This window comes from Acipenser ruthenus, chromosome 1 (assembly GCF_902713425.1).
Source record: "Acipenser ruthenus chromosome 1, fAciRut3.2 maternal haplotype, whole genome shotgun sequence".
In the NCBI taxonomy this organism is placed as follows: domain Eukaryota; kingdom Metazoa; phylum Chordata; class Actinopteri; order Acipenseriformes; family Acipenseridae; genus Acipenser; species Acipenser ruthenus.
In genome coordinates this window covers 106,684,181-106,695,007 of record NC_081189.1, presented here as the reverse complement: position 1 = coordinate 106,695,007, position 10,827 = coordinate 106,684,181, and the positions used below count along the sequence as shown (strand labels likewise).

The window sequence follows — 10,827 nt, the reverse complement described above, 5'->3', positions numbered from 1 at the left end:
TGGAAACATTGTCATTTAGGTTTGCTGTAGATCCAGATTTTCTAGGAGAGATGTGCTACTGTTAAGGACTTTAATCTTTTCAAATAGATTATTTCCAAGCGTTAAGACTTGGCACCAAAAACGTTATTTCTGGTGATTTTGTACTTAATGAATGATCATTGCAGTTTGTTGCTACAAATAAATGTGGCTATAGTTCCAAGAGCTTAACAACCATACAGTAGTTAATAATAATAATAATAATAATAATAATAATAATAATAATAATAATAATAATAATAATAATAATAATAATGTCAATACAGCACTAATTATATATATATATATAAGAACATAAGAACATAAGAAAGTTTACAAACGAGAGGAGGCCATTCAGCCCATCTTGCTCGTTTGGTTGTTAGTAGCTTATTGATCCCAGAATCTCATCAAGCAGCTTCTTGAAGGATCCCAGGGTGTCAGCTTCAACAACATTACTGGGGAGTTGGTTCCAGACCCTCACAATTCTCTGTGTAAAAAAGTGCCTCCTATTTTCTGTTCTGAATGCCCCTTTATCTAATCTCCATTTATGACCCCTGGTCCTTTTTTCTTTTTTCAAGTCAAAGAAGTCCCCCGGGTTGACATTGTCTATACCTTTTAGGATTTTGAATGTTTGAATCAGATCGCCTCGTAGTCTTCTTTGTTCAAGACTGAATAGATTCAATTCTTTTAGCCTGTCTGCATACGACATGCCTTTCAAACCCGGAATAATTCTGGTTGCTCTTCTTTGCACTCTTTCTAGAGCAGCAATATCCTTTTTGTAACGAGGTGACCAGAACTGAACACAATATTCTAGGTGAGGTCTTACTAATGCATTGTAGAGTTTTAACATTACTTCCCTTGATTTAAATTCAACACTTCTCACAATATATCCAAGCATCTTGTTAGCCTTTTTTATAGCTTCCCCACATTGTCTAGATGAAGACATTTCTGAGTCAACATAAACTCCTAGGTCTTTTTCATAGTTCCCTTCTTCAATTTCACTATCTCCCATATGATATTTATAATGCACATTTTTACTGCCCGCATGCAATACTTTACACTTTTCTCTATTAAATTTCATTTGCCATGTGTCTGCCCAATTTTGAATGCTGTCTAGATCATTTTGAATGACCTTTGCTGCTTCAACAGTGTCTGCCACTCCTCCTATTTTTGTGTCGTCTGCAAATTTAACGAGTTTGCTTACTATATCAGAGTCTAAATCATTAATGTAGATGTAGATATATATATTAATAACGAAGATTTATTAATTGAAAACAGCAGACTGCTTTCTGTATAGAGTAGCTTAATACAGGTGTTTTACTAAAACAACCAATATGCTTTAAATATAAAACACCACCGACACCGATCATGCTTCCACCAAATGCAGTGTTTCTTGTGTAAACGATGTTCGTGTTACTGTGTTCTACTGAGCGGTCCATTGTGTGGTTTGTAAGATGATCCCTCCCACTGGGGGCTTCCTCTACTTGGTGAGGGAGTGAGCAAAGCAGGAAGGGAGGCAAGGCATTGAATGCTAAAAAGGGTATTATACGTTGAAGGAGTGCTGAAAGGTGGGGGGTTAACATTATGAGAATGGAGAGGTACAATTAACCTGCTATGTGCCAGATCACTATTTACGTTGATCGTCATCATCATCGCCGCAACCACCTTCATCGTTCCCTATTAAGTGAAATGTATCGGGTCTGCATGGAATCCTACTAATTAAGCATGGAGATTGAAAACATCGTGGCCAATACCGTGCTGCTGAAAGCCAGAGAAGGTAAGCAACACAGATACATTTACGTGAAAGAAAAACGATAAAACCATAACAAAGGTATTGTCCAGTACAGCTGTTATGAAGCTATGATCGGCACGCGTAACGTTACTGCGCGGGCTGCACGCAGTGCTTTTGGATTGTGTTTACCCTACCCTTAAAAAAAAAACCAAAAAAAAAAAAAAACTGGCATTAGAAAAAAAAAAACCATCTAAGTTCCATTTGCTATGTTTCTGTAAAATAAAATGCAAGATTGCACAAATGGAAGATAAGTATAAATAGTCTACTGTATGCATGCAATGGTGAACGAATCATGATAAAAATGCAAAACGGGTTTGTCTGTCAGTCTGTCTGTGTGTGTGCGCGTGCAATTAGCACCAAACATCTGTTTTAAATGGAGATTGCGTCTGAAGATTCCCGATTTGACGATGTTTAAAAGAACAATTTAATTCCCATGCATGCCAGTATTCAATGCCAGAGGCATATATCGCAAACATTAATAGTTTTTTTAAGGTTCAATAAGTAAAACGTAAAAGAAACCCTGTAGTCCACGTTAGCCTTCTGATACATCTTCTGCACCAAGGCCTCATGAAGATTGCGAGAGGAGAAGCTGTTGCATATATGCCAGCTCAGTGATCTTTACCTGGGAATTGAGCTAAAACTGTAGCACCGGGCTTTTAGTGCGAAGTGATAATTTAAAGAGAAAGAGAAGAGTGAAAAACACGTATCATTTTTATAAAAAATATACGCAGAATAATTGTAGCGCAACGGTTAAAGACATGTTGATACTGTGAATATTTACGGCTAGATAAACGCGTTTCACACCACGTAATCGTGCTAGGGTGGTGAATCATTCTCGCTCTCAAACGGGAAGATTGTAATTACAGCTGCACTTGTGTTAAAACCCAGTTCTGAAAAGCAAGGCGTGTGGTATATTTGTCTTTGAAGTGCAATTAATGTTCTAAGGTGTTTGTTCACGTCTGTCCGTTGAAGAGTAGCTATAGATTTTTTTTTTTTTTTTACTTTTAACTGTAGCATTTTAACGTTACAGCACACTCACTGTTTTACAGTAATGTATCCGTGGCGCTTGATTGCCTTTTAAAAGTGTTTTTTTTTTTTTTTTTGTAATTGATTGTTATTTGCGAAACATTTTCTCCGCCTTAAGATGACATTTGAATTATAGTATGTCGTTTAAAACGTTGCTGCCCAGTTTTAGAATCTTAATTAATTACGCTGCCTTCTCTTCAATGCAGGTAGCCTCATCCTGAAAAGACACGACGCTTGGTCATTCAGAGACGATGAAAGCCTGTCATATAGATGGATGTGCAGTTTTTTTTTCTGTCATTTCTGATTATTTGAAAGAGGTGTATATTGGAGTGACAACCGTAAACTATTATATGACAATTTAATAAAGTAACCTGCTAACTGCGTTCTTAAAGAGAGGTTCCACAATTCTGCTTATTTGTTGTTTTCTTAGTACAGCTTAGTGCAAAACGGCTTGTTATATATATCATTTTATAACTTTTAAGTTGTCCTCATCAATGACACACTCTATTAGAAAACCACCCACAGTGAGGCCACCCTTAAAAGGTTGTTGATTTTCAGTAACCTGACTCAAGTTGTGTAGGTATGTCTTGAAAACTATACTGGGAGCAACTGTCTACAGGTTGGTTGTTTATTTCATTCTAAAAAATATATGAGCAATAAAGTTGGTTTAGGGTTGAAAATGATAGGTGGAGAGTATGACAGCAAACACTTGAATTCTTTTTTTTATTATGGTCTGATTGGCCTCTTATCGATAATGCCAGATACATGCATGTTATCATGTTTCTCCTAGGAAAATGGATTTGGACCTACAGTACTGGAACTAGACTATATTCTTGCTATAAGTAATACTGTGGTATTTGAATGTGAAGTAAACTCCCTCGCACAAGCAATATTGATCTAAACAGTAAATGGCAAGGTGCTGGGGTTTAGTGATGACCTGTGCTGTTAATGCATGTACTTGACAACACCATTAACTATATGCATGTTAAAAGCCAGTGTCACGTTATCACCTTGGTGCTTAGTAATGGATGTCTATTTGTGTGTTAGGTAACTGGCTGCTTGTCTACTTATCAAAGAAGAAGAGTCATCCAGGATAAAAAAAAAGAAACCATTTTCATAGCTTTCCTGCTCCTTTGCTCCAAATTGAATGGCCATGATTCCAAAACATTTGGGTAGGACTGATGTTATATCAGTTATCAATTAATCTATAGTTGTAATTTTCTCTACCAAAATGCAGTGACACACCCACGGGGTAAATGGGCAAACACTCATTTCTCGGGTCTGAAGATTGGACATCCCAATTTTGTCTGCACTGTATATTAGATTGTCTCTTCATTTCAGTCAGCTTTTTGTTGGATCTCTCAACAGCAGCCCTATGCAAATCAAGCCCCTTTATGGATTACTTACAAGTGGCTTAAATTCTTGGTTTCAGAGGCACCTACTATCAGAATCGTGTCAGAGATGTTGCCCATTATGAATGAACTTCCAATGGATAGATGCAGCATATTTTTTTACATATAAGGGACAAACTATTTATAGTATGTGCTATAAATTCCAGGCGTTTCTATTTTTTCATTTAGCCCTGTACATGACATTTAATGATATGAATAATAGCTCCAAATATTGAACAGTTTTAGATTGTGAAATCATGCGATAGCCTATACAGATATGAACTTGATTGCGTGGTGGTGTGTGTTTAACTTGGTATGCGGGTTGACCAGAGTTATTGCCTTAAAGAAAAGGTTAATAACTACTTACTCATAGATGTCTCAGTTCCTGGCAGTGTAGCTTAAAATACATGATTTAATTTCCCATGGTTTCAAGGTTCAATTAGTGTGATCTCTAATGTCACGGTTATTGCAATTCCTTTTATTCATATTAAACTGTAGCTAATTGGAGTCTCTGTGAGATTTAACATCACTGGAGAGCGTGTAGAGTTTCTCATTGCACTCACTCCTCCACCCTGCCCCTGACAGCAGGTAAGGTTACTGTAGTTCAGTCTCCCCTGCCCAGACAGTCATTGATTTTTGTTCTGTATGTACTGATCAAAGGTCCTGTTAAAGTGGCCAGGCAGTACCATAAAAATCGTCCTATAGGTCGCATTGACGTAAAAGTCGCTCCTGTTTTTTTGAGACTTACATTTTAGGAAAACCCCTTTTTTGTATTTAAAATACTTTTTTTACAATTGATTTTTTTCCTACACGTTCAACACCATACATAAAGAAAGACACAGGTTTAGTTACGAAAAATAACCCTTCTTTGCAACATTTAATTCCATTAATAATTTTACAGTGTTTTTTTTTTAGTTTTAGTTAAACTGCTAGAAACTATTCAGAAACTAAATAACTGGTTCAAGTAAATTTAAGTGCAATGTCAAAATCTCTCTCTCACTCTCTCTCTCTCTCTCTCTCTCTCTCTCTCTCTCTCCAGCTGCATTGGCTTTTACAAATTTGTTGTATTAATTTAAATTGAAAAGAAAAATATTAAAAGGTGCTGCTTGCATCAATTAAAAAAGCAAAAAAACAATAAACGAAACAGTGCACCATCTAATAACCGGTAAACAAAACATCTTAGTGTCACATACGGTGCAGTACAATTACATTACATTTCCATCTGTATAAATACATTCATTTTGTTTTCTTAGTCAGAACCATAACCATACACATACGTTACAAGTGTACCACTGCATTGCACTGACATGTAGAACAAGTTACAGTATGTATTAAATTCATTCAAAGTACTTGTGGCAAAGTGGTTTGCAGTGCGCAGGTGTAGAGGTGATGTATTGTCTTCTAGTATTGTGACTTAGCCCCCTTTTTGGATGGTCGACTTCCGACTGACCCTGGAATGAACTGCCAAACCATCCAGTCCGGGGCTCAGTAATAACAATCCAACAACAGTTCAGTGGTGAAAAACAAGCTTTATTATTTGCTTAAATAATAATACTGGCTATACACAGCGATGTGTAAAGCCAGTCAAAACCCAGGGATCAGTCCCAAAATAATAACAGTAATCACATGAACAAGAAACACAAACACAACTACGGTCACAAGTCCAGAGTGAGTTCTCTTAGTGAAAGTGGTGATTTACAGGTTTATTCGTGCACAGTGGTGAAGTGTAGTCCGGGTTTGTTTGCTGGTTCTTTAGTTACAGCTCCCGGAGTTTAGCCTTCTATAAATGACAAACGCGACAGTTTAATAGAGACAAAACAAAACACAAAAACTTTTTACAAGAGTACGTCCTTTACAGGTCTTTCCGAAACCATAACAAAGGAACAGATTGCTTCGCCACATCCCCTGATATACCTTCAGTCACGCCCCCTTCAGTAATGAGCGCAAGACTTCTAGTATTGTGACTTAGCCCCCTTTTTGGATGGTCGACTTCCGACTGACCCTGGAATGAACTGCCAAACCATCCAGTCCGGGGCACACTGTTCCTGTTATACCGCGCCCTCACAGGTTGAGAGGGAGATTGTTGACTAGGATTCATTTGCTCTCTGTCACAGTACACCATTCAAACAAAATGTTTTCTATATCGGGCCATAAACACTTTCCTCCTATCAGCTTGTTTTTCTTTCAGTCTCAAAGACACCTGCATTATAATATTGCATTGCAGTTACAACAAACAGAAGACTTGATACATTTACTCTGCTTTCTAACCAATAGCTGTTTGCTACGGATCCCAGGGGCGGGTTCAGTCTGAATGTTGACAAATCAATGGCTCGTGAGGGTGGGAATAAGGAAATTCATAGAGATGGAGAGCTAGTGTGTTAACAGTGAAGCAGTATAGCTGTGACGTGTTCATATTATGAAAATTGATAACTTTAACCACTTCGAGAGGAGGTCAGTCAAGTCTGAAAACTTGTGTTTAACATTCGAAATGACTCAAGGGGCGTTCACACCGGACGCTGTGCGGCAAAAGCAATGGTTTTCAATGAAGGCGGTTACGCGCAGTTTTGCCGCGTTGTGACGTAACCTACCAACAGCCAATCAGGGAAAAGTAGGAGGTTCCTTTGCGAAGAAGAAATAAAAAAATAAAATGGAGGAAAAGCTGTTAGCTTTAATTTCAGATTTCCCGGCGTTGTATAATAAAACAATGAATAGTTACCGAGATATTAATAAAAAAGCTGCAGCATGGAGGTCTGTGGGTGTACAAATGTGATTACCGAGTGAATATTAAATATACATAATTATGTAAATGAGATAATATATATTTTTTGTGCTAAACTCCACATTGAAAATAATTACGCACCTGCTACTGTAACGTAAGCTTTTTTTTTTTGGATAAATTAACTGCAGCCAAACTTTTAAAAGATAAAGCAAAACGTTTTATTTGGTGTACATGTGTTATATTTTAACAGTTTTTAACAAAATTAATAAAAATGTACATTGTATTTTTAACTTTGGGAAACCATGGGATTATTATAATTCTAAATTAATTAATTTGGAAGAAATTCATTTATTGTACCTCATATAAAGTTTTTGGCGACAAGAGATTGACAGTAGCTGGCACAGTTTTAATAAAGAACAGTATGCAAGGCCATATTGGGGGATTGGGAAGCAATTGCAAGGGAATATGGAGTACACTGCTGGCAAACTCACTTTAGAACAGGAAACTAAACATCTCTGGAAAAATCTAATGAAACCTACCCAATGATTTAGATTTTCAAACATACCAAACAAATGTAAATACAGCAGGCAAACAAAACAGACATATACAGTATACAGCAGGGCGTTTTAAGTTTACTTTCCAGTTTTTTTTTTTTGTACTTATCTGTCATTCATTCTGTGTCAATTCAACCAGTCGTAAACAGTCATATCAAAGAAACTATTAGTTGAGTGTTCAGATTTCAGATTTTATAAAAATGTTTTACTTACTTTGTACAGATTTTCATCCAAATCTGAGAAGTATAGGTGACAAAGATGTATTGACACTGAATGACACAAGTAAAAATGTAAAAAATTGGATAGTAAACTTAAAAAGACCCGCTGTATTTATTTATTTGAACAATGCTGTGCTGCCATGCCACTTCATCTGGAGCAGCCGATGGTATTCACCGTACTGTTTTCTTTTCTTCAGGATGTCATGTACCCACAACGATCTTACAGAGCGATCGCAATATTTTATTTTTTGTTTGCTGTTCATTCTTTGAAGTATTGTGTATATATATATATGAATTGGGGTGATTGTGGTGCTACTATAATGTAAGCTTTTTTTTTTTTTTTTTGATAAATTAACTCCAGACAGACTTTTAAAAGATAAAGCAAAATGTTTTATTTGGTGTACATGTATTACATTTTAACAGTTTTTAACAAAATTAATAAAAAAGGAGGGGGGTGATTGTGGTGGTGTGAGGGTTACAATTAGGTTTTATAAAAAAAATATTTATGTTTCGCTCCTCAGTTTTGTCTTTTGTCAGTGTCTTCAGTTCTGTCAGAAGAGTTTTATTTTCCCGCTGGCATTTACTGTTTGTTGCTCGGCAACCAAAAGCCACTGTACCTGCAGCTGTGACGTAACAACGGACTGCCCACTGACTTTACCCTGCCATGTTTGGTGTGAACAGTACTGCAGCGCTGCGCGTAAGTAGGCGGCATGCGCGCCACGTCCGGTGTGAACGCCCCTTAAGGGTATTGAGAGTAACAAATTAAAACGTTTAATTAGAACAGTGGTTTTGTGTTTCTACCTAAAAACATGACCTGAATGCAGTAGATCCTGAAAAAATAAATTGGGTTGTTGACAGTTAGGTTTGTGGGAGCCATAACCGTGGCTGTAGTAATTCCATTGTGGCACTGTACAGTAGTTTAATATTAGACACACCGGCGCATACGTCGCAACAGTGTATTAGTCGCTCCCCCCTTTTAAGGGCCCTGCAAAAATGCCTAGAAAATCGACTTATACAACAGTTTTTATGGTATATGTCACACTTATATTTTTGGCTATATTTTGACCCAGTCATCCAATCATGACAAAACTTGGTAGGAGCATTCCTTTGCACATGTCCTTAAGGATATCAGACTTAGGGTTGTGGCTATTTACAGTGTTTTACATTTGTTCTGACCTTTGGGCTAATAAAGACTGGACAGCTTGCCCATATAACACTTAACATTGCACAGAAATTCTATTCTACCATGCTGTGGACTTTTCACTTCACAGCAGGACTGTTCTTAGGCTGTGTTCACACTGGGTCCGTTTAGAGGGTTTGGTCTGTACTTGTTACAGTTTGGTACATGTGCTGTGAAGTGTGAAAAATAAAGTCTGCTTGGGGAAACAAGCCATACCCCCTAAAGAGGTGGTCTCGGTCTGTTTGGCAAACAATCTGAGCTTGGTTCGTTTGCTAAACCTCAATGTGAACACATAAGAAACAAACTATACAAGGTAACCTGACGAAGAAGTAAAAAATTTGCACTTAGTTTAGTTCGTATTCTGAGGAAACAAGTAGAGCAAAAAACAAATTGTCCAGTAGCAGTTGTGGATCGCTCGAAGATGTTCTCCCTTGATTTCCTGCTCTCCTCCATTCATCACTGCTTTCTTCCACAGTAATATGTAAGAATCTAAAACATGCTAAAAAAAAAAAAAACTGAAGCAATACATCAATAGCTGCCATCTTTCAAGATAACAAGGAGTCTTGCAGGATATTGTAAACCTCTGGTTCACAAACCACATCTAAATGAACCGAGTGTACTTGCAAACTGCGTTGTGAACACATACGTCCTGAAAAAAAATGGAAAGGACTGAAAATACAAACTTTAGGTCGCATGCAAACAAACAAGCTCCCTTTACTCCAAGAAAAGTGTGAATAGCAAGCAAACTGATACATTGTTTGAAACAAACCAGACTCTGTTTGAAACTGACCAAGTGTGAATGCAGCCTTAATGTACTTATTTGTGGGGAGCACAAAGTTGAGTCCCTGCTCTATTCCCCACCCAGTCATGATACCCCAGCACTTAATGGCAAATTTAAACAGAGTAACCATCCTATTTAACAACTGTCACATAAAACACAAAACGAAACCCTTTGTTTTTCTTTGGAAGACCACCAGGAAAGGTAAAAGTAAGATTTGATGCACAGTCGTCTTCAAAGACATTAACATTTGTTTGTTTCCCACTTAAAGGATTATTATGTGATACAGTAGTGAGGTTTACAGGTCTAGGCTTTCCAGTCCATTCCATTGCAGGACTTTGTTTATATCAGGTCTTTTGTTCTTCAGCAGGGTGGAAGAGAAAAGGTTACCTACCTCCCTGGGCTCGCTGAAAGACTTCAAAAGCATGCTGTACTTAGTAGTGAGCCACTGTGTTCTGTGGTTTTATCACCTCTTTATAATGTGGTCCCCCCGATACATTAAAAATAAGATAGATATTTGTTTATTTATTTATTGCATTTATATAGCGCTTTTTATACAAAAGTATCGCAAAGGACTGTACAGTACATAGCAGAAAAAAAGAACAAACCACAATACATTTGTATAACATGTCACACATACAACTGCCACAGTCAGACCATTTAAATAACAGATTTAAATAACAGTATACACATAATAATACAAAAGCTGCAATTTTAAAGTTACATTAAAACCCACTAAGATAAGAAAGACATTTTATAAAAGTGCATATATAAACAGGGCTTGAATTTCATTTTTGTGTGCTGGGGGGGATTTCCACCCTATGCTGCAGCCAATGGTGGGGGGGAGATTCCTAACAGCTGTTCATCACTGTGAGGCAGAGCATTCTTCATTGCTTTTGCTGTTGCCTGACGTGAAGTTTTTGCTGCAGCAGAAGAAAAAGGTGCTTTTCTTTTTGACCAGCGCTCCATTTCTTTTTTTTTTACACTCAGCCCTATTTCCGCCTGTTTTTCACTGTTTTCATTTATGTATGTTTAACTACTGGATAGTTTGTAATGCATGCATGTAGGCCAAAAATGGCCTTTCATATTATGTAAGTTGCAACAGGATCAGGCATACTATGTGGTAGAGATAAGAATATATGTAAAAAACGTTT

At 37.2% G+C, this 10,827-nt stretch overlaps 1 protein-coding gene across 1 annotated transcript in view; it reads left to right on the top strand.

Annotated features, from left to right (window-relative positions):
- Positions 1 to 1,499: 1,499 nt before the first annotated feature.
- Positions 1,500 to 10,827, top strand: part of LOC117421430 (G protein-coupled receptor kinase 4-like) — an 89,608-nt gene continuing 80,280 nt past the window's right edge. The window contains exon 1 of the mRNA XM_034035853.3: positions 1,500 to 1,792. Coding sequence (XP_033891744.3) covers positions 1,741 to 1,792 — 52 coding nt within the window. The 5' untranslated portion in view covers positions 1,500 to 1,740. The remainder of the gene's footprint in view (positions 1,793 to 10,827) is intronic.